This window comes from Mauremys mutica, chromosome 2 (genome assembly GCF_020497125.1).
Source record: "Mauremys mutica isolate MM-2020 ecotype Southern chromosome 2, ASM2049712v1, whole genome shotgun sequence".
Classification (NCBI taxonomy): Eukaryota; Metazoa; Chordata; order Testudines; family Geoemydidae; genus Mauremys; species Mauremys mutica.
In genome coordinates this window covers 232,226,121-232,249,955 of record NC_059073.1, presented here as the reverse complement: position 1 = coordinate 232,249,955, position 23,835 = coordinate 232,226,121, and the positions used below count along the sequence as shown (strand labels likewise).

General features: G+C 50.7%; 1 protein-coding gene and 1 long non-coding RNA gene across 5 annotated transcripts in view; one reads left to right on the top strand and one right to left on the bottom strand.

Moving 5' to 3' along the window:
• Positions 1–413: 413 nt before the first annotated feature.
• Positions 414–16,724, bottom strand: LOC123364269. Its single transcript, XR_006577055.1, has 4 exons — positions 16,586–16,724; positions 14,387–14,529; positions 1,050–1,188; positions 414–591 (listed from the first exon to the last, which is right to left on the bottom strand). It is a non-coding gene; the product is annotated as an uncharacterized LOC123364269 (long non-coding RNA).
• The window catches only part of NFE2L3 (NFE2 like bZIP transcription factor 3), a 29,272-nt gene continuing 20,715 nt past the window's right edge, over positions 15,279–23,835 (top strand). For all 4 annotated transcript variants that reach the window (XM_045006230.1, XM_045006231.1, XR_006577054.1 and 1 more), the window contains exon 1: positions 15,279–16,109. In XM_045006230.1, coding sequence (XP_044862165.1) covers positions 15,645–16,109 — 465 coding nt within the window. In that variant the 5' untranslated portion in view covers positions 15,279–15,644. The remainder of the gene's footprint in view (positions 16,110–23,835) is intronic.

The following is a 23,835-nucleotide window of genomic DNA, read 5'->3' as shown; positions in this document are numbered from 1 at the left end:
GAAGCTTCAAGGACCACAGCGTCCTCTTCAGTAACAGAGCCCTCCAGCTGTGCCACACACTGTGCTCCCCCTTCCGGGGAACGTCTCTGCAATCCCCGTCCAGCCACTGCTCTCAGTTGCAATTGCAGTCTGTCTAGCCACTTCCCCAGGGACAAGGGAGGCAGGGGGGTGAGACCCTGTGGAAGGTCGCTGCTTGCTGCACCCCTTCTGACTCCTCAGTAGATTTCTCTGGGCCACTTCCCCAGCACCCTTTTTGCCCTTGCCTCAGGGCCTTAGCCTGCAGATCCCTACAGCCCACCAGGAGCTACCTTTAGCTCCCTGGGTCTCTGTCTGTGGCACTGCTTTGTCCAGGGTTCCAGCTTTCTTCAGTCTGCAAGGCAGCCAGTCCTTCTCCCTCCTCAAGCTCCCGGGAGTAACTGAAGTTGCTCTGCCCTGCAGCTCTTCTTATAGGGGTCTGCCAGGATCTGGTTAGCAGCTCCCCTCAGCCCTTCTCTGATTGGCTGGCTCCTGTGCAGCCTCTCTAAGGCTCTATTAACTCCTTAGAGCCCAGTCTGTGGCAGGCACCACATCACAGGGGGGAACAACAACAGCCTGAAAACAAAGAGCAAGTTACAAAACAAGAAGATACACAGACTAACAGAAATCCAGCTAGTGACCACAGCATGTACCAAACACAGCCTCACACCCAGGAACTCCCACAATCCCAAAAGAGAGAGAGAGAGACCAGCATTCACACACACAGTTAGCAACTTCAGTCACAAGTCACTCCATCAGCACTTCTTCATTATTATAATCATTGCTTATTACTTTATAGCACCACACCCAGGCTAAGGACTTCACAGAAACACAAAGAAGACAGGTCCCTACCCTGAGGAGCTTACAGCCATCTAAGTGATGTATTTGGCAGTCCAGTGAAGATATAACATCCACTAAGGCAGGTGGCATGCAGAAGGATGTGGGCTACAGAAGTATGATTCTGTGGTTACTCATTTTAGGCACACATACATTTTGGTGGTTGATCTATCATGTTTGTTTTTTAACGTACTCACTGTTTGCAGGCAGTCAGCAGAAGAGAGTTTTTAGGAGTGGTTTGAATTAGGCAAAGGTGGAGACTTGGTGAACAGATCTGGAAAGGGCATTCCAATCATCAGGGATGGCATGGAAGAAACAGGGAAGGCACCAAGATGTCTGTAAGAGACAAGGGGATACTGATGCTGGCATTGTCCGAGCAGACAATGGAGACCATGCAAGAGGAAGCCAGGCCAGAAATATAGGTAGAAGCTGCCTTTCTCTGCAAACTGCCTTTTAGGAACCCAGATACTATATTGATATGAGCCCTATAGGTACGTACATACAAACATAGCACCAGTTTCCACACACACTCATGGACATATAGAGTCCATTTCTCCTCTCACGGCAAGGCAGTCAGATACTAAGGTGATAGGTGTGATTAAGAACCTAGATTGATAAGACAAACATTGATGTTATCATACTCTACACTCTCTTTGCTAAAGTGCCTTGGTGGGTCATAGGGCCATACAAACAATTAGGATACTTTGACACACACCCCCGGCACACAGCAACTGACATGGGTGAACTGTGAGTCATGGACTCAGATACCAATAAGGGGAAAGAGACAGAAATTAATATTAAAACTATAGGGAGGAAATATACTTTTTAAAAAAATGTATGTTCTAGAAGAAATCAAATAAATTACAAAAATTAGCATAGTAGCTTCAGAACAGTATAGCTCCCAGCTAAAATAAATAACCTCAGAGCTAAAATAAGCCTTTGTCCAGGACTCCAGACTAAACAAAAACTTTTCTGATTAGTTTAGCTCTCTGCCAGGCTACCAAGGCCCTCCAGAGCAAGACAAATGGCCTCCCAATGAAGGAGGAATAGTAAGATGAGTCCTGTCCAGGCAGACCATAAAGGAGACAATGTGTGAGGTCAGAGGTCCACTACTGTCAAGACTCATGTAAAGTAGGAAATCAAACATCTTCCTGATTTTGAAAGGAATCTACTGGCTCTTTCTTTTCTTTTCCCCAGTTGGCAGATAGAAATTGGAGTTGGGTCACTGGACAGGAAAATCTCAAGCTGTTCAGTTTCCTGCTGGAGGCAGCGGTGCACGAGAGCCTGCATGGAGCACCAGAAGGGAGTTTTGAGGAGGGATTTGGAGACAGAGCGTAAGCTGATAGCTAGTTTGTCATTTGAGGATGAACTCAGGGATTGCCTTGCATAGTGTAGGAGCATGGCCGCTTTTTACTATTCTACAAACTGGCTCCACACAGGGCCCATTGATCCTGTGGGCAGTTGGCCTGGTGTGCAAGTGAGAGACCTCTTTATTTTTGAAGGAACTTCCTCTGCTGTAAGGGCAGCAAGCATGGCAAAGCAATTGCCTTCCCCTTCGCAATCCCTTAGCAGCCCGCTATGGCTATATATATATCCCAGTTGATTACCTCCCTCCTGCTGGGGCAACAGGAATTACCATAGCCCTAGGGATCCACACACCATATAGGCCAGTCAGGCTTAGCAGGGTAACGGATAGGGGTAAGGATGGGAGGGTGAGTGGTTATATAAGCATCACATGGCTGCCTATGAGTAACCTAATGCCCCACTCCCTCATGATTTGCCTCCGCCTCTATAGTTATGGAGCCCAGCAGCACTGTGCAGCAATTTCAAGTTCCACAGACACAGGGGTAATTAGAGACTCTCTCCATCAAGGACTTATGAGGATCTAATCACTGAAATATCTGATACCTGACATACAGGAGGGCTGGCTTCAGTCACATAAGGGTCAAGATCCTAAACATACCATGACAGAAGTCAGCATCCTCCGATTCCAGTAACTGCAGTTACATCCTCCCTTTAAAAGAATCAAATTAAAATAAAGGGTAGGGCCAGATTTTGACAATACATTAATGAAGGAGATTAATATATTTTTGCATTTAGGAGTTTTGTTTTGATAACTGGCTGTGGCAAGAATGGGAAGTACTATAAGGACTTACATGGGAATGACTTACAAACGGTAGATGCGGTAAGATCTCTTATGCTGGAAGAAGCTTAGGATCAACGAAAAGTAAGACAGTGGTGCCACAAGCACCAGGGGAGAGGTTTCTAAAAAGTGTGCCAGTTGGTCAGAGTCAGATTGACAAGTTAATCAGTGGGACAGAAGTCAGTCAGCTAATAGGCTAGCAAAGCTAAGAGGCTAGCAAAGCATTGGAGACAAGTTTTTGAAATCTATAATCTTGTGAGTGTGAACACCTCTTTCCCAAACTGCTCTGAAATAAGTCCACACGGTGTATAGAATCGGGGAAGGATAGTTCAGTGGTTTGAGCATTGGCCTGCTAAACCCAGGGTTGTGAGCTCAATCCTTGAGGGAGCCATTTTGGGATCTGGGGCAAGAATCTTCCTGGGGATTGGTCCTGCTTTTTGAGCAGGGGGTTGGACAAGATGACCTCTTGAGGTCCCTTCCAACTCTGATAATCTATGATTCAAACACTTGCTCCCTTATTGGGGTTTGGCTTCAGTAACCTTGGCTGCTGCAAAGGTTCCTACTTCAGGACTACTTATCTCACACCATAAATCTGCTTTCTCTAAAGAGCCACTCCCTGCCTCCTTTATATCTGGGTGAGGTAAAGTAGCATCTGAATGAGTCAGTAGAACCCACATAACCCTTTACCAGCAGGATCAGCAACTGATAACAGAGTGGGATGTTTGTTAACACTTCTCTGGGGGAGCATTAGGCATTACTGAACATCTTGATAGAAAAAAAAAAGTGTGTTTATGTTTATACAGAGGAATAATGGACCGGATAATGGAGGTATAAAGCATAGGGAGTTGCATGGAAGAAGGTATGCTGATAAGGTATTACAGAAAGTAAATGATGATCTGAATTTAGTAGCAGAAGAAATAGCAAAACACTTTCTGATAATGATATGCATCAGATAAAACTAGACTGAAACTGTCAGCAAGTTTCTCTGGGGGAAAAAAAAAGGCTGGCTTCGAAGAACTTAGATGTTTAGAGTCCATTTCTCCTTTGACTTGCACTGGTGTAAATCAAGTGAAACTCCACTAAACTCAATGGAGTTACACCAGTACAAAATCAAAGAGGTGAATAAGATCTAAAGTATCAGCCTCCTTTGTTTACCTCATAAATGTTCACCAAGTAACTAAACTATTGACTCATTGGAACAATAATCTTCAAGCTCCCAAGAGAGCAAGCGTTCAGTCAGAATCAAAGACAGATGTGCTCCCTGTGACAAATGAGGTCCTGGGAGCAGACAAACTGATATAAACTATCACTGTTATGCAGTCCTTGCTTAAGAGGCAATGAAACTGATTTATGGTAAGAGAATCTCATATGAAGGGCTCTGTGGTGCCCTGGCAATGACCACACTTGCAGTTAACTTCCCCAGATAGACAAATGAAAGTGACACTTCAGTAATAGGCTCGATAACTGCTGAAATAATAAACCTTGGTGAGGATGACAGTGTTTTTTAACAGCTTGGGAGTCTTTCGTGAGAACATCACCTCTGTACCGGTCTTGGACTAATTCACGAATCATATCTGTGCACAAACAAGAAAAAAATTGCTCAGTTGCCTAATAGATAATAATGAAGGGGGTAGGACCTACCTTTGTAATAGGAGGTAGTAACAGACACCCACCAGAGCTGCTGCACTGTTGGTTTAAGACAGAATACCCAAACTTGTTGACGCCAAAGCCTATCTTGTGTGTGATGCTGGCAGACCAGGTGCCAGCTCATGCCAGGGACCCCAGGCCTCACTAAACACTGACAAATGCATAGCTGGAAGCCAGTCTGGCTCGCCTTTGTGAGAGTACTGTTAAAATAAAAGACGGTTACTCACCTGTAGTAACTGTTGTTCTTCGAGATGTGTTGCTCCTATCCATTCCAGTTAGGTTAGGTGTGCGCGCCGCGCGTGCACGGCTCTTCGGAACATTTTTACCCTAGCAACACTCGGTGGGTCGGCTGGGCGCCCCCTGGAGTGGCGCCACTATGGCGCAGGATATATACCCCTGCTGACCCATCCGCTCCTCAGTTCCTTCTTGCCGGCTACTCCGACAGTGGGGAAGGAGGGCGGGTCTGGAATGGATAGGAGCAACACATCTCGAAGAACAACAGTTACTACAGGTGAGTAACCGTCTTTTCTTCTTCGAGTGATTGCTCCTATGCATTCCAGTTAGGTGATTCCCAAGCCTTACGTAGGCGGTGGGGTCGGAGTTAGATATTGCAGAATGCAAACTGCTAAGCCAAAGGCTGCATCAGCTATGGACTCTTGGACCAATGAGTCAAAAGTGTGGATCGAGGACCAGGGAGTTGCACGACACATCCCCTGAAAGGGTATGTGAGCCAGGAAGGCAGCAGAGAAGCCTGAGCCCTGGTGGAATGTGCAGTAAGATGGCTCCATGGAACATGGGCCAAAAATCCAGGAGGTGTGGATGCACAACGTCATTGAATATGAAATCCTCTAGGAGGAGATAGGTAAGCCCTTCGTCCGGTATGCCGGTACGACAACGGTTTAGGGGCATTACGAGAGGGCTCTGTCCGCCAGATATAGATTGCGGACGCCCTACGGACGTCGAAGGAGTGCAATTGTTGTTCTCCTTGCAATGAGAGTGGCTTCGGAAAGAAGACCTGAAGGAAGACATCTTGGTAGATATAAAAGGCCGACACCTCCTTAGGGAGGCAGGGCGGACGTGGTAAGAACTGCCCTTGTCCTAGAGGAACACATTATACTGTGGGCCTAGCGTGAGAGCCTGAATCTCGGAGACTCGTCTGGCCGTTTGAAAGGCTACAGGAAAACCGTCTCCCAGGACAGGTATATCAATGAGCATGCTGAGATTGGCTCAAATAGGGCAGGCATAGACTGGTTAGAACCAGGTTGAGGACCCAGGTTTATGGCGGGGCCCCACTTGGGGGGTATAAACGCTCCAAGCCCTGAGGAACCTGATGGAATGGATCGGGACCTCGGCGGGAGAAACATTGCGTGTTTCGAAGCAGCAGGAGAAACGCGTCCACTTGGCCAGATACATTAACCGAGTGGAAGATTTTCTACCACCCCGGAGAATCCTGTAGACCCGAGGCAGAACCACGTAACTCAGAACGGGTTAGCCACGCAGCAGCCCTGTTGTGAGGTGCAGGGAGTACAAGTCCGGGTGGTGAAGCTCGCCGTGATCCCGCGACACAGGGTCTGGGCAAAGAGGGTTGGCTACCGACAGGTGTAGCAACATGGTGCACCAGTGCTGCCCGGGTTACGCTGGAGCGATCACGATCAGGTGCGCTCTGTCCCTGCGGAGTTTTAGCAGGACCCTGTGAACCAGCGGGAACAGTGTAAAGGCGTACAGCAGATGGCTGATCCACGGCCTCAGGGAAACCCCCCCAAGATCGAGCCTGGGGAGAGGCCTTGGAACGAGGAGAACTTCTTTCTCTCTTCGTTCTCGCGAGAGCGAGGAGGCTATGCGGGAAAAGCTCCACGTCCGGAAAACGGAATGGATAATGTCCGGAGGAAACGACCACTTGCGAGACAGGAAGGATCTGCTGAGGCGATCCGCCAGCTGAGACGCCTGGTACACAAGGCAGACCGGTCTCAGCTCTCGGACATTGATGTGTAAGGCCATCTCTCGCGCCGACCGAAGGCCGTGAGTGCGAAGCCGAGCCAGGGGAGCACCCAGCCGAGAGATGGGGTGTCTGTCCGGAGGGACCCCGAGGGGTGAATGGAACAGCCTCCATGGATACACCAGGGAGGGCGCTGACTCCCGGTCGAGGGAGCCTAGGATGCTCGGGGGGAACGAGACGACCACGAGTATGGTATCTCTGCCCGGGTGGTACACCCAGGTGAGCCACAATTGAAGTGGACGGAGGCGAAGCCTGGCATGTTCGGTTACAAACGTGCAGACAGCCGTGTGACTCAGGAAACCTAGGCAAGTGCGAGCCAAAGTTGTCGGGAAGGACCGTAGGCCTTGTACAATCGTTACCCTCGCCTGAAACCGAGGCTGAGGTAAGCAGGCTCTGGAGAGACTGGAGGCCAGGGCGGCCCCAATGAATTCTATTCCCTGTGTGGGAATGAGAGTGGATTTTTCCATTGATCATCAGGCCTAGACACGGGAATAGGTCCGTGTCGATGCCCACACGACTGGTAACTTGAGCCTGGTGGTCCCTTGAATGAGCCAATCGTCTAGATACGGAGAACGTGTATCCGACGGTGGCGAAGAGACGCGGCGACTACAGCCATGCACTTTGCATACACTTGGGCTGTATAGAGGCCAACCGGGAGGGCCGTATACTGGAAACGACGGTAGGCCCCAAACGAGGGCACCTTCTGTGTGGAGAAGAAATAGTGATGTGAAACATGCGCCCTGCATATGGAGGGCGGCGTACCAGTTTCCGGGATCCAAGGATGGGATTGACGTCCCCCCTGGGTACCGTGCGGAACTTATCTGCATCGTGACTTGTCACGGTCCCGCAGGTCTAGGATAGGTCTGAGACCTCCCTTCGCCTAGGGGATAGGTTTCGTCCTTAGGTACCTCCTGTACCTTTGGGGTCCGGATTGACGCCCACGACCGCGTAAGCCACGCCCGCTGGCAAAGTACTGACTTTGGCAAGGCGCAGGGAAAGAGCGGATACGCTGTGGACGGCAATGTCGGTTCTGAATTACCGGCGTGTGTATGCCGACAGAGAGAGAGCTCAAAGCGACCCTGCTGCCCTCTAGGCTTTGCCGCTTAGGGCCAGTGTTTCCAGGGAACAGGCCTTTGTCATTGAAGGGCAAGTCCTGTACAGTGTGCCGCAGCTGCGAGGGAAGGCTCGATAACTGGAGCCATCTTGTGGCCACCCCCGAGGCCAGAGCGGGAGTTCTGAAGAACCGCCTCTGTAAATTTGGCTGCCACCATAGTAGCGGCTAAGCAGGGCTTGCCAGTCTGCCACACGAAGTTGCAGGGCCCCCGCCGAGTATATCTTACGGCCCAGTAAGACCATACGCCTAGCCTCCTTAGATATAGGGGCTGGTGCGTTTGGATTAGAGGAGGGCCCGAGGAGTATGTTCCTGCCCCCCCTATCCGGGGAGGAGGAAGAAGAAAGGCCAGGGAGAAGCGGGTCCTGTGTGGGCTCGCGCTCCTGGACGACCTCCTGATCCGGCGGGATCGGGGAGCCCGGTGGATGAACCGGGGCTTGCTCCATACCGGTCGGAGGGGGACAGCCAATTGTCACCTCTGGCACCCAGAGCTCCGACGGAGCGGAGCGAGATGGGATCACTGGTACGCCGCTGGCGTGGTAGGACACCCAAGGCGTCCAGAATGACCACTGATAGGTCTCCTGGAAGACTCTGGAGGGTCCATCGGAAAACAGAGTCCTACGCATAGGAAGCGTCCGCACGGAACGACACTGATGCGTGTCTGGATGGCCCTGGAGGAGCTGAAAAGCCCATGGTAGAGTCTGCGTCTGTAACTGACGTCACTCGACGCTGCGCCCGGGATCGGTACCGGGATGGATCGGTGCTGCGGGACGCTGACCGGTGCCGCGAGTACTACTGGTACCGACATGGAGAACGGTGCCGAGACTGAGAGCGGCGTCGGGACCTCGATCGGCGGGACCGAGAACATCTGCGGGACCGCGATCGTAAACGGTGCCGCTCTGCGGTGCCGATGGAGGGTGGACTGATCAAGGCAGGCTTGCCGATTGACTATGTAACCCGCACCGGCGGTGCCGGGGGTTGAGGCAGCGCAGGCTCTGCCCTCGCCAGCAACTCCCTCGCTGTGGAAATGTTTCCGGCGTGGAGGGAATAGTGAGCTCGACCACAGCTCGCACCACAGACGCCACTTCATAGCGAGCTCGACCACGGGCCGTACCGGGGAGCGTTCCCGCACCGGACTCGACGCCTTTGCCTGGCCGGAGTTAATGGTGCGGGTATTGTCAGTGCCGCGGCAGACATCGGTGTCGGGTGGTCCGACTGAGCATCGTGCTCGGCTGCGGAGCAGGCAGCTCGGACGCAGCTTCAGAGCGAGCTCGACCACGGTCCGTACCGGGGAGCTTGCCAGCACTGGACTCGACGGTCCTTACCTGGCCGGAGTTGATGGTGCGGATATCGTCGGTGCCATGGCAGACATCGGTGCCGGGCGATCCGACTGAGCATAGCGCTCGGCTGCGGAGCAGGCGGCTCGGACACAGCTTCCTAGCGAGCTCGACCGCGGTCCGTACCGGGGAGCTTTGCAACACCGGACTCAATGGTTCTTACCTGGCCAGAGTTGATGGTGTGGATATCGTCGGTGCCGCGGCAGACATCGGTGCCGGGCGATCCCACTGAGCATAACGCTCGGCTGCGGAGCAGGCGGCTCGGACGCAGCTTCATAGTGAGCTCGACCACGGTCCGTACCGGGGAGCTTTCCAGCACCGGACTCGACGGCTCTTGCCTGGCCGGAGTTAATGGTGCGGATATTGTCGGTGCCGCGGCAGACATCGGTGCCGGGCGCTCCGACTGCCTATAGCGCTCGGCTGTGGAGCAGGCGGCTCGGACGCAGCTTCAGAGCGAGCTCGACCACGGACCATACCGGGGAGCTTTCCAGCACCGGACTCTACGGCTCTTGCCTGGCCGGAGTTAATGGTGCGGATATTGTCAGGGCTGCGGCAGACATCGGTGCCGGCCGAGCCGACTGAGCATAGCGCTCGGCTGCGGAGCAGGCGGCTCGGACGCAGCTTCGTAGCGAGCTCGACCACGGTTCGTACCGGGGAGCTTTCCAGCACCGGACTCGACGGCTCTTGCCTGGCCGGAGTTAATGGTGTGGATATTGTCGGTGCCGTGGCAGACATCGGTGCCGGGCGATCCGGCTGAGCATCGCGCTCAGCTGCGGAGCAGGGACGTCGGCGACGGTCGGTGCCAAGAGGCCTTAGCGGTACCGGCGATCCGGTGCCGAGGGAGCACTCCTTGAAGATTAACCAGCGCTCGGCGCCGAGAGCGGAGGAGCAAGAGCTGCCTCCCTCAGGAGCTGCTTGAGGGGAAAGTCCCGCTCCCCTATGTTCTCAGATGAAAGGCCTCACAAAAGCGGCACTTATCTGTGTGGTGAGATCCCTCGAGGCACTTAAGAGAGGATCTCTTGTCGGCAGCGGCTTATGGCCGGCCGAGCATTACACAACCCTGTGGACCGGGCATCGGACCCGGTACCGGGTGAGGGGAAGGGGATAAACCCCGAACCCCTGTAAAATAAATACTATTCTACAAACAAAATAAAGTTAACTACAACTGTAAACAGAACGAGAGAAACTACGAGTAGCTAGGGAAGTGGAGGTCAGTTAAGCTGCGCTCCACTGTTCCAACTGGCCGTCACGGGCGGGAAGAAGGAACCGAGGAGAGGATGGGTCGGCAGGGGTATATATCCTGCGCCATAGTGGCGCCACTCCAGGGGGCGCCCAGCCGACCCACCGAGTGTTGCTAGGGTAAAAATGTTCCGAAGAGCCGTGCACGCGCAGCGCGCACACCTAACCTAACTGGAATGCATAGGAGCAATCACTCGAAGAAGAAGTATTAGATTTATAAAAATATACTCAGTGTTTAGGCTTCCTAAAATGCTTGAGAGTTGCTGCATGCATTCATCTCACTTATACTATCTGTATCCCACTTTATAAGACAGTATTTAAGTGTTTCCCCTGAAACTGTAACCCCCCTCTCCCCTCCCCCCAGTCAAGAGAGAAGCATAGACACCAGACAAGTCATTGTGGAACATCAGAGGACAAAAGACTTTGTTGATTGCTTCCCTCCCCCCACCCCGCCCAAGAAGAGGAGATGTATAGGTACACTCATCCCATCATCTTGAACTGTGGGGGAAAGGAATAAAAACCCCTGACAAGAAGGAACTGTATCTCTTTATGCTGCTTGAGCTCTAAGGGGCAAAGATTTACAAGCATAAGCAAGGGGTCCCCAGCTGCTTAGCCTGGGTTAGTCCTAAAAGACACACAGAGCATACACGTCACAGCAGCTTCTATCACCTTTTGAAACCTAAGATTGTAACTCATTTGAGTGTGTATGTTTGTCCTTTAACCTTGTAAATAACTCATTTCTTTTTCTTACTTAATAAATCTTTAGTTAATTTATTATTGGATTAGCTACAAGTGTTGTCTTTGGTGGAGGATCCAAGGTGCAATTCACCTGGGGTAAGTGGCTGGTCCTTTGGGACCGGCAGTAACCTGAATACTATTATGATAAATGGTTCCTTACACCAAAAATCACAGAGGCAAGCTTATCTAGGTGGCAAGATATACCAGAGCACCCAAAAGGACTGTCTGTGAATCTATGTTAAGGAAGTTATATTGCTTGAGGAGTTTACACTTGGTGACATCTAAGTATAGGACTCATAACCAGCTTGGGGTTTGTGCACTGCTTCTTCACAATCTGCCCTGAGGTTGGTACTCAGGCTCGTGAGCCACTCCAGACAGTTTGACAGAGGGGGTCGGACTTACCTTTGTAAGATGAGGAAGTAACAAAGACACCCACGTGACCCACCATAGCAGCACTATTGGTTTAAGACAGGATGCCCAAACTTGTTGGTACCAAAGCCTATCTTGTGTCCCTCCTAAAGGAGCATTTCCTGGTTTTCCAACAGTTGGGTTCCAGGGTCTGAAGTCCCACATTCTGGAGGGATTTGGGGAGCATAAGGCACTTGTGACAGCAACTTTAACTCAATTTTAATGAGTGGCTGGCAGGAGGCTCCAATTTCTCTCTCCACAATCTCAGTGGACTTACTCTCTCATGGCTAGGCCATTGCTTTGAGCCTCAGGGAGTTGAATTCAAGGGTCATCCTTGACAACAGTGCTCCAGAAACAGCAGCCACAAGAGAGCCTCTGCACAAAGAGAGTCTCTAAAGAGCCACCGTCTTGTAAAAGGAAAGAGATTAATCACTAGTGAGAGTTTAAAATATGCTACAGTAAGCACTGCACTGGCCCACATTTTCCCCAAACACACATTATTTCCTCTGGGGTGTGTAGTGATAAGATAACTATGGTGAGCAACACACAGAATGCTCAGGCACAGAAAATGCCACAAACCCTGCTGAGATTAGTTCCAAGTATTTCTGGAGCTGCACTCACTACTGGCGATAAAAGAAAAAGTTACACAAAGCCTAACACTGGTTCCTAGTCCTGAAAGGTGTCCAAAACATCATCCCTACTGATGTTTCCCTAGGATGTACCGACCAGGACCTCCAGAGTGCCTGCCCCTTTCCCTCTGCCCCTCACAAGGCAGGGTTACTTGTGGCGTCTTTGGAAGCCTCACAAGACTTCAAAGATTCAAAATAGCCTATTGGGGCTCATGGGGAAGTCAGAGGTGTGCAATTAATGAGGCAAGGGCACCCTGATCACTGACATTGCTGCAGCCTGGAGAAGGTTGCAGGCATGGATGCCAATTCCATGGGTGCTCTGGCGCTGGAGCACCCCTGGGAAAAAATGGTGGATGCTCAGCACCCAACGGCAGCCCCCACAATCAGCTCCTCCTCCTCCCTCCCAGCACCTCCCATCCGCCACGATCAGCTGTTCAGCGATGGGGGGAGAGGGGAAGGAACAAGGGTGGAGCACACTGGGGGAGGGGGTGGAGCAGGGGCAAGAAAAGGTGGGGCGGGTGGGGTCTTGGGGGAAGGGGTGGAGTGGAGGAAGGGCCTGGGGTGGAGATCCCCAGCAACTCAGAAAGATGGCACCTCTTGTAGTAGGCCAAGTACAGGTTAGGGGATGCCAATGTTCCAGGATTGTCCGGGAGTGTGCAGGAATTAAAGACTAATCTTTAATTAAAGATTATGTCATGTGATGAAACCTCCAGGAATATGTCCAAGCAGAACTGTCAACCCTAAATTGAGATTGAGGTACACTTTCTGTTGGGGGATAGTGAGCACCTGAGTGACAATCACTGGGCTAACACGCCATTTGGGGAGACTATAAGGGGAAGAAACAGGAAGCAAGGACAGCTCAGGAGGGGTTCAGAAGGTGAGCCTGGGCTCGGGAGTGAGGGCTGCAGGGAAGCCTAACCTTGTTGTAAGCCTGTATTGCATGGTATTTACGTAAGAGAGGAATAAGCACTCACCTTTGTGAAAGAAACAGCCCAGTGTGTGTTTGGGAACTAGCCAGGTAGCACCAGAGGTGACATGGTCACATAATTAAAGACTGTGTCATAATACAAACACATCTCCTAACTTTTGAGGGCTGTTTGTAATGCAAAAAAGTTAACAGCAAATACTAATGTACAATGTAAGGAGCCATCATTTTCAATGTTCTATCTTTTCTGTGTTTACAGTCTGAACATAATGATAAAGTTCTTGCTTTTGTCTTAATACTCTTGAACGTTTTAGTTTACATGAGGAGTACAGGGCATATAACTATTATGAAGGAAAGCTATAAAGGTAGTTAAATGTGAATGCAGCCAATGACACTGAAGACTTTAGAGGAGTGGTGGGCAACCTGCGGCCTGTCAGGGTAATCCGCTGGCAGGCTGCAAGACAGTTTGTTTACATTGGCCATCATCAGGCATGCCCCCCTGCAGCTCCCAGTGGCCGTGGTTCACCATTCCCGGCCAATGGGAGCTGCGGAAAGCGGCGCGGGCCGCAGGGACGTGCTGACTGCTGCTTCCCGCAGCTCCCATTGGCCGGGAACGGCTAACCCCGGCCACTGGGAGCTATGGATGGCCATGCCTGCAGACAGTCAATGTAAACAAACTGTCTTGCAGCCCACCAGCGTATTACCCTGACAGGCCCCATGCAACCCACGGGCCGCAGGTTGCACACCACTGCTCTAGAGACAATAAACTGGTTAAATGTATTCTTTAGACAGCAACAACACATTATGCTGTCAAGAATGATGACAGATTGCATTGCAATGAAGCTGGTTCTTTCAGCTTTGTACAGATCTTTCCATAATTTATTTCTTTGCAGCAACAATGTGAACCGTAGATGAACTTAAATGAACCTACTCGGGAATGAAGTCATCAGTCTCATCATACCTAGTAAAATGTAATAGGTACATGGTTCTATTAGATCAGGGGTTCTCAAACTGAGGGTTTTGGCCCCTCAGGGGGTCACAAGGTTATTACTTGGGGGTCACAAGCTGTCAGCCTCCACCCCAAACCCCGCTTTGCCTGCAGCATTTATAATAGTGTTAAATATAAAAAAACGTGTAGGCTTGCTGTATGAAAGGGGTCACCAATACAAAAGTTTGAGAACCACTGTATTAGATGGACTTTTTCTTTGGATTACTGAAAACAGTCAAGGACAACAGGGTATCAATAGTTATAGTGAGGATATTTTTAGATGCTTGTGTTGAGTAACAGCATATAATTAGCAGAACTGAAAAAGGGAAATATCATCACTGCCAAAAGAAAAATGAGAAATATTACCCATTACCGGCAGAAATTTCTGTTTAGGAAATGTCACTTTCAGTGTCTGTCCAGCAAGGTATTGTTCCTCTTAGTGTCAAAACAACTGTTTGAGACACTTAGCTGATTTGGGGTGAGGAGAGATTCTTCAGAGCAGGAGGGGGAAAGGACCTGTTCAGAAGACACAGAGAGTAGAAGCAAGTAATTAGAAGGAAAAAGCAAAAATAGCAAACTACTCTAAGCTATATAAATACTCTAAGCTATATAATGGTCTTTGTCTGAAAGTGTATAAAAAGCTTGTGAAACTTGTGTGCAGTAGAGTCTTCTGTATCCATTACAGAGCTCTCCTTTCTTCTGCAGAATAAAGCATTTTTTCCTTATCCCTGTCAGGCTGTTATTGGCTCTCAGCTAGGCAGACCCGATATTTCGGTAACATGATCACGGCACACAAGCAGCGAGTAGCCGGTGAAGATCGGCACACTAACAACCCCCCCTGGGTCGCTGTTGAAGGGGCGATGCAGAGTAAAAAGGAGAGAGGGGAGACTTCAATCCCCAGAAAGCTTTGCGTGTCTTTCCCCGATCGTCGACCTGTTCCAGCTCCTCCTTTCATTAGGCTACACAGACAGGAGGCGCGTTTTTCCCCCCTCCGCTGCTCCTCCAGAGCCCCGCCCGTTTAACCAGCCCCAGGCGCTAACTTGCTCCTGGAGCCGTGCCAGCGAGGCGGAGTTAAAGTGACAGGACAACAACAAAGCGCCCGACTGCGGAATAGCCTCTCGCGCGAGGTCGTGGGGTCCGGCCTGGAAAATGACTCGGACCGGCCGAGGGCCGCCCGGCTCTTGGGAGCGCGCTGCGGGGCTGGCCGGGCGGGGGGCGGGGCACGTCCCGTCCCCCCTTCTGAGCACATGGTCCCGGGCGCCAAGGGCTGCGGCCCGGCCTGGAGCCGGGAGGCTCCACCCCGCACTCCGGCTGCCTCTCTCCGCGGCTAGGGCTGGAGGGTGGGATCCAGGGGCAGATGGCCCGGCCCAGCTGCCTGTGGCGGGGTGGCAGCGGGTGCCCCCGGCCCACTCCCTAGTACTCGCCGCCCTAGGAAAGGGCCGGTCCCTTCGTGGCTCGCTGCAGGAGCCGGAGCGGCAGCAGCGCGCTGGGCTCCTTTGCCTGGTTTCTCTTTCCCTTCCCGGCACAGCCCCACACACGTGCTGCCCCGGCCTCCCCTGGGGGCGCGTCGCGGGCGGCGGGAGCAGGCGGCCGGCTGCTGGCGAGCCGCTGGGGGAGCTGCGTGAGCGGAGATGAAGCCCCTGACGAGGCGCTGCTGCTCCGAGGAGGGGCTGCTGCTGCAGGTCACCCTCCTGCTCAGCCTGGCGGGGCTGCGGCTGGACCTGGATCTCCCCTGGCGCCGGGCCCCGGACATTTTCCCTCCGCACCCCAAGTGCCCAGAGCGGGACTGGGCCCGGCTGCTGCTGCTCCGGGAGGTGCGGGCGCTGGGTGGCCCTTACATCCCCAGCACCCGCCTGGATGCCTGGCTGGTGCACGCCGTGGCCGGCGAGGAGAACGGGGCGCTCCCCTCCTCGCCTGTCAGTGGCGCCGGCGGAGATGGCCCCAGCGAGAGCGGTACCCAGGAGGGCCCCGGCCACCCCCGCTCCGCCCGGGGGAGCAGCCTGCAGCAGCAGGCCCAGGAGGAAGGGGATGGAGGAGTTGCAGCGGCCCCCGGAGCCGAGCCCAGCCCGGGGGGGAGTGACTGCCCTACCCTAGAGGTAAGGGGCAGGGGAGGACACAGAACATCGCTCCCCGCCGGGGGTTTGGAGTCCGGAGGTAGCTTGGGGACCCACAGGGCCGGGGAGGTGGGGAGAAGACCTGCCTCCCCTTCGCGCACCTTCTGCAGGTGAAAGCGGGTATCTACAGATCGGAGAGGAGGAGGAGTCTCGCATGCCAAGGGGTTACCCCAAGCATGGGGGGGGGGGAGATACATACATGCCCACCCTACCTCGAGGATGCATCCATGGCGAGATGCTCCTCACACTTTCCCCTTTTCTGGTTATGAAATAACTGGGTGTTACACGGTGTTGCAGAACTACTGGGGGCCGCCCGGAATGCTGGGACCAGCTGGCCTCCCCGCCCCCTTCCACAAAACAAAGTTTGGCAAAAGGAGATTCAGGTTTGGATCTGAATTCCCCAACTTGCGCCTGTCCCTATAATGGGACAAATCCTAAATGTCGAGCGGCTGACATACCCACGCCGAACTTCCAGGAAGCTTGGATCTCAAAATGCCGCTCTCTTTCATGATTCCCCAGCTGAGGACGACGCAATGCCGCCCTCACTCCTTGGAGACAGAGTTTTAATCTGAACCTATTACTGTGTATCCTGTAACAAAAGGAGGAATGGGAAGGAAAAGGAGGCAGCTTAAACTGTCAGAGCTTCTTCAAGAAGTGAGGACACAGTTTGAGTTTTCTGCTGTCTGTAAAAAGACCTCCAAAACCAAATGATTTCATCTTGGGTGTGTGCTAAAAAAGTCTATACAGATAACAAGGTTCCATTATCTACTTTATTCACTCTAGCACCATAACTGTACTCGCTGATTATAAGTAATGTAGAGCAAATAAATAAGTAATTTTGGCTCTGGAGAGGTTATAATCTAACAAAAGCAGGTGAACAACTGGGTCATCAAGCAGACTAGTTTTTAATTAACTAAGCAGGGGCACATGACTATAGGACCCAATCCTGCAGAGATTTAACTGTGTTTAACTTTACTCATTTTAAATTCTGTTGAAATCAGGGTTGCAGGATTAAGCCTTAGCTGTAAGTATTTTCTTAATGTATGCACATGGGCACTTTTAAAAGTAATTTATCCATGATCCATCAAAACTGGGACTGCACTATATAGTACTACTTGTGGTAGACCCACTATCTGATACCATGTTGGCGGTGATACATAGATGAATAATAACATTGAGTTGTGCAAACGTACACCTCTACCTCTATATAACGCTGTCTTTGGGAGCCAAAAAATCTTACCGTGTTATAGGTGAAACCGCGTTATATCGAACTTGCTTTGATCCACCGGAGTGCGCAGCGCCCCCCCCCCCCCGGAGCGCTACTTTACCGCGTTATATCCAATTTTGTGTTATATTGGGTGGCATTATATCGAGGTAGTGGTGTATTTGACATATTTGGAAATCTAAAGTAAAATAATACTTAGATGCAGGGGTGAGCTGCAGACGGTTCGCAACGGTTCGCGCGAACCATTTGCTAAAATTAGACGCCGGACAGAGAACCGGATGCTAAAGTTCTCTGTCCGGCGTCTAATTTTAGCAAACGGTTCACGCGAACCGTTGCGAATTCTGCCTCCACCTCCTGCCATGAAGCTCCTCCTTGCTTCTCCTCCCCCACGGCTTCCCGTGACTCAGCTGTTCGCGCGGGAAGCCTGGGAGGGCTGAGAAGCAAGCAGGCTTCCCCGGCCCAGGAAGAGGACGCTGAGGTAGGAAACGGGGGGGGGGCGTGTGCCCCGGCCTCGGCCCGTCCCCGCCTCCCCGGCCGCGACCCTGCCCGGCCACCCGCCCCCCGTCCCCGTCCCCGGGTCCCCCCGCGTTCCCGGCCCCGCGTTCCCGGCCGCGACCCTGCCCGGCCCCCCGGGTCCCCGCCCGACCCTCACCGGCTGCGGCATGGCCCCGCGTCCCGTCCCCGGCCGCGCCCCTCCCCGGCCCCGCATCCCCGACTCCCCCCGAACCCCTCCCCGGCCGCCCGGCTCCGGCCGCACCCTCCCCGGGTCCCCGCCCGAGCCTCCCTGGCCGCCCCCCCCCCCCGCGTTCCCGGCCCCGCGTTCCCGGCCGCGACCCTGACCGGCCCCCCCCCGGGTCCCCGCCCGACCCTCACCGGCTGCGGCACGGCCCCGCGTCCCCGCCCTCCCCCCGCGCACCCCTCGCCGGCCGCCCGGCCCGGGCCGCCCCCTCCCCGGGTCCCCGCCCGACCCTCCCGGGCCGCGCCCCCCCCCCCTCGTTCCGGGCCGCGACCCTGCCCAGCCCCCCCCCCCCCCGGGTCCCCGCCCAACCCTCACCGGCTGCGGCACGGCCCCGCGTCCCCGACCCCCCCCCGAACCCCTTCCCGGCCACCTGGCTCTGGCCGCAACCCCCCCCCCCCGGCCCTGCCGTGCCCCCACCTACCGGGATGCTCGGCTCTGGACACGGCCCCCCACCTCCAGCCCGGCCTGGCCCCGTGGCTCCAGCCGCCCCTGCTGTTTTGCCAGGGGGCCGGGCTCCGGCAGCGCGGGTCTGGGCGTGGCGGCGGCCCCGGCTGCCCGGCTCCAGCTCTGGCCGCAGCCCTCCCTGGCTCCACCCGGCCAGCCACCTGGCTCCGGCCGCTGGGCTCCCGCCGCATCCTCCGGCCGCGCGACTCCTGTCCCGGCCCAGCCACGTCCAGGCAGCGCGGTAAGGGGGCAGGGAGGGGGTGTTGGAGAGAGGGTAGGGGAGTTTGGGGGTGGGGGGGTCAGAGGGCAGGGAACAGGGGGATTGAATGGGGGCAAGGGTCCGGGGGAGCAGTCAGGAAAGAGCAGGGTTGGATGAGGTGGTGGGGGCACTCAGGGACAGAGAGAAGGGGTAGTTGTATGGGGTAGGGGTTCTGGGGGGCCATTGAGAATGAGAGGAGGGGTTGGGTGGGGCGGCAAGGGGCAGTCAGGGGACAGGGAAAGGGGGGATGGGTCAGGGGTCTCGGAGTGTGTGTGTCAAGGAACATGAGGGGTTGGATGGGGCATGACCCCCCCCCGGAGGGCGGGGGGAAGGAGGGAACCCGTTGTTAAAATTTTGGAGGGAGGAGGGAACCGGTTGTTAAAAATTTGGCAACTCATCACTGCTTAGATGACCATACTTTTGCATACTAGATTGTAATCTCTGAGGGCTAAGATTTTTTCAATAACTTGAGTTCAGTGTCAGAGGGGTAGCCGTGTTAGTCTGGTTCTGTAGAAGTAGCAAAGAATCCTGTGGCACCTTATAGACTAACAGACGTTTTGCAGCATGAACTTTCGGATGCAAGCATCCGAAGAAGTGGGTATTCACCCACGAAAGCTCATGCTGCAAAACGTCTGTTAGTCTATAAGGTGCCACAGGATTCTTTGCTACTTCTTGAGTTCAGTGATCAGCTGCAACTGATGCTGTCTAATTATTAAGAATACTTATATTGTAAAAAAAAAACTCTTCTAATTTTTCTTAATATTAGGATTTTGCACAAGGATTAGCTTGGTTATGATTCTGTACTGTATTGATATTATTTGTGTAGGTAGTTGCAGAACTAGTTTCTCCACCCTAACCAAAAGGGATCGCTGTACTGGAGTGAGGAATGATTCATTTTCTGTGCTAATTTAGCTCTGGACCTCTCTGGAGCCCTACTTCCCTAAAGTATAGAATGGTTGAGAGAGAGAGACTAGTAAACTGAATCCCAAATCTCAATACTCTTGAGCTGAAACATAAATGGGTTCCTAGAATGAAAAAATCCCGTGTCTTCTCCAACAAATTATCTAGCTTCCTAATAAATGAACAGGCATAAAATGCATTGTAATTGGAAACTTTTATAGGATTGAAGACCCTTTCTCTTTATATTTATTCTGTTATGGTAGTTACCTTACCAAACAGACACGTTTGGGGGATATTTTCACATACTGAAAATAGTATGTATGGTCATTTTCTCTTTTGTTAATGTGTTTTTGAATAATCCTCTAGGGAAATTCCTGCTGTCTTTTCAAGGCCAGAACTTGTGCATAAGATGAAAGACAGAAGAGAAGTTTCAGCCTTTTAACAAAAGATGATCTCCATACCGTTAAAGGCCACCTATATTGTAAAAATGTGGCTGCAGTAATAAATAAGATTACAAGGCACTTCAGCTAATTTGTAGCTTTTACTTCTGCCTTTCATGAAAAGTAGTCCAGTGCTATTGCCAGCTTCCCACTCTTAGGGTGTGTCTACACTGCTCATGTTACACTGTGGCTGTGGCACTGTAAATGAAAAGTACAGTGGCTGATGTGTCCTGTCTGGGCATGCAATCATTTACAATACAGTTTGACCTGTTTTTTCTCTTTAGTCCTCTGAGAGAAGACACAGTGGCTTGTCAGTCTTTAAGAACAAGTAGAGCTGTATAGGTTTTTCTGCATTAGATTGTTACACAACAAATTGAGATCAGCCTAGCCTTGGTATTTACTGTGATGGAACCAGACTGTCATTAAATGGATTTTTGTAATAAAATATAGGCTTCACAATAATGTACTGTTGCCTTACTAATCAAACCAATCAAGTAAAAATCTAGTAAAAATATGGCTTGTAAAGTAAAAATGGTATAAATGACTAATAGCCTTGTAAAATTAATGGAACTATGTTTAGCATGTTAAAAGTGACATTTATGTGAGTAGGCTGTTCACTGCATACTACTACTCACATGAGTAAAGTTAAACATGTACATCTTTTTTTTCTGGATCACACACATAAGATTATATTATATAGGCAGAAGACTATAATTTTTGCATTGCTACAATTTTAAAATTGATGTCCCATGGATTCTTACTGAAAATTGCTCAAGAAATAAGTAAGGAGGAGTTTGAATGCAGAGAGGGAGAAAAGTCAATGTTGGAAAAGGGACCGAGACAAGGGTAGAAAAAGAATATAATATTTTGGGTTGTGCTAGATCTAGCAAATGAGTGGGACCCATTTTCTAAAAATACCTTTAAAGGTGTGACTATGGAGTTTTAAAGATCTCAGCACTGTGACCATGCCTGTGTGGGTCACAACTGAGAATACCAAATTCAGGACAAACTGCTGAGAAATACACCCCAGAACTGGTGGTTATTCCCCCCATAAGTTATATCAAACCAGCAACAAAAGTAAACTTCTGTTTCACCCACACTGGCTAACAAGAAATCAGAAAAGCAGTTTCCCTAGGCATTCCAGTTCTTGTGTTACCACCAAGGAAACTGGATTTAAAGATGAGTGGTTCGTTCAAACGAATTTCATCAAATAAAAGGTTCTTCTGATCCCAAAGGACCAGCTACACACCCAGGTCAATATATAACTCAGATCTTACCCAAAAATCACGCTGATGCCAATTCTTGAATATCTAAAATCTAAAGGTTTATTTATGAAAAAAAGGTGAGAGTTAAATTGGTTAAAGGAATCCAATACATAAAATAAATGCAAAGTTCGTGCATCAGGCTTATAGCGGTGATGGAATAAACTGCCGGCTGGATAAGTCTCTGGTTGCTTCCAAATCATGGGAAAGACCTCAGTCCCTTGGTTAGAATGCTCCCATTTGTATAAGTCCATGGTTCAGAGGTTTGAGCAGGAAAGAGACAAAAGGAGGTGTTTGCTGGGCCTTTTACAGCTTCTGCCATGTGAAGGGATACCCATTGTTTCAAACAAAGCCCTCAGCAGCTAGTGGAAAATTACAGGTAAAAGATGGGGTTTGGAGTCACATGGGCAAGTCACATGTCCATGCATAATTTTGCTTAGTTTTTGCAGGAAACCATTACCTATACTTCAAATGGAAAGTTCACAGAAAAGTCCATTCAGTGTAGATGGGTGTCTCCCATGGTCCATTGTGAGTTGTGTCCTTTTGATAGGCCACCTAATTTACATAGTCCCTCCAAGATGTGCTGGCTAACTACCTTGTGGGCGTTACCTCAGGAGCAAACATTTGAAATCCAGGTATAGAGCCAATACTCATAACTTCAAATACAAAAACAATACATGCATACAGATAGCATGATCATAACCAGCAAATCATAACCCAGGCGTAGGCAACCTATGGCATGCGTGCCAAAGGCGGCACACAAGCTGATTTTCAGTGGCACTCACACTGCCCAGGTCCTGGCCACCAGTCCGGGGGGTTCTGCATTTTAATTTAATTTTAAATGAAGCTTCTTAAACATTTTTAAAACCTTATTTACTTTACATACAACAATCATTTAGTTATATATTATAGACTTATAGAAAGAGACCTAAAAATGTTAAAATGTATTATTGGCACGCAAAACCTTAAATTAGAGTGAACAAATGAAAACTCGGCACACCACTTCTGAAAGGTTGTCGACCCCTGTCATAACCTTTTTATAGACATCTTACATGCCACGTTTTGTATAAGATTTGTTGCAAATATATAACTGTGGTTGCAACAAAGATCTATATGGTCATATTTTAATCAGATAACGCCACAGACTCTTAAAAGGTCTGAATATGGAGTTTTAAACATCTTAGCACAGCACGTTATGTCATTCTTATCCATGTTGCAATAGCATCTGTCCTCAAACACAGGAAGACACAATCCTTGCCTCAAGGAGCTTACAGTCCAAGAAAAGTTCACAATCTAAGGCCCTGTTCTGCAAAGACTTATGCATGAGAGTTGTCCCATTGAATTCAGTGGGACTGTGTACATTCATAAGGTACTCACGTGTAAGTGTTTGCAGGAGTGGGATGTAAGAATTGGAGTAGAACTTTCCTTTCAGTGGCATTGGGGTTTGCTGCTTTTCATTCAAGAGAAACAGTTGGGGACTGCTTGGGTCAGAAGACTAGTAATGGGATATGGAGCCTTGTGATGGCTGTATTACTTGCCTATGTGGTCAACATCACAGCAACCAGTATTACAGCTGGCATTAATCAGCACCTGGCTGGCAGTCTTGGCCGAGATGCCAAAGACCTGAGTGAGCATTGAAGCTGAACTCCTGACTCTGTCCAACTCAGGAGTGAGACACATTGGCAGTGCTGGGGAAAGCTATGTCCCCCACCCAAGCTGGATTTGCTGTGTAGCTTAGCTCCATTTTCCAGGGCTGTGTTTGTCTGGTACCTTGTGCAAGTACTGAATTCACACACACAATTACAAAATGCCTGCTTTAATTATTAATTTAATTACATTGTTTATAAATTATGAAAGTCAGGGAAGCAAGGGCTACTTCAATAATGTTATTGTTTGTTTTCATAACTGTCTACAAGTCCATCTTTGGGGATCTTATTTTGGGGGAGTTATATACAGCCTGTGAATAGTACCCAGTAAATTCTGCTATCTTTTTTTAAGGCAAGAGCAGTTGAGGGAGCTAAGATACTATAAGGATATAACCTGATCCCTAATTTTAAACTTGTTGAAAGTCTTTACATGGAATTAGAACTATTTGAATTGTACAGTATAATTGCTTTTTCCAATGAGTGTTGTCGTTTCAGTGAAGTAATGCAGATTTAGTTTTTGTAATGCAATTCTTAAATTCATATTGCTGGTAACAATATATGATCATAGAAATGTAGGGCTGGAAGGGACCTCGAGAGGTCATCAAGTCCAGCCCACTGCACCAAGTAAATCTAGACCATCCCTGACAGGTATTTGTCCAGCCGGTTCTTGAAAACCTCCAATGATGGGGATTTCACAACCTCCTTTGCACGCCTATTCCAGAGTTTAACTACGCTTATAGTTAGAACATTTTTCCTAATATCTAACTTAAATCTCCCTTGCTGCAGATCAAGC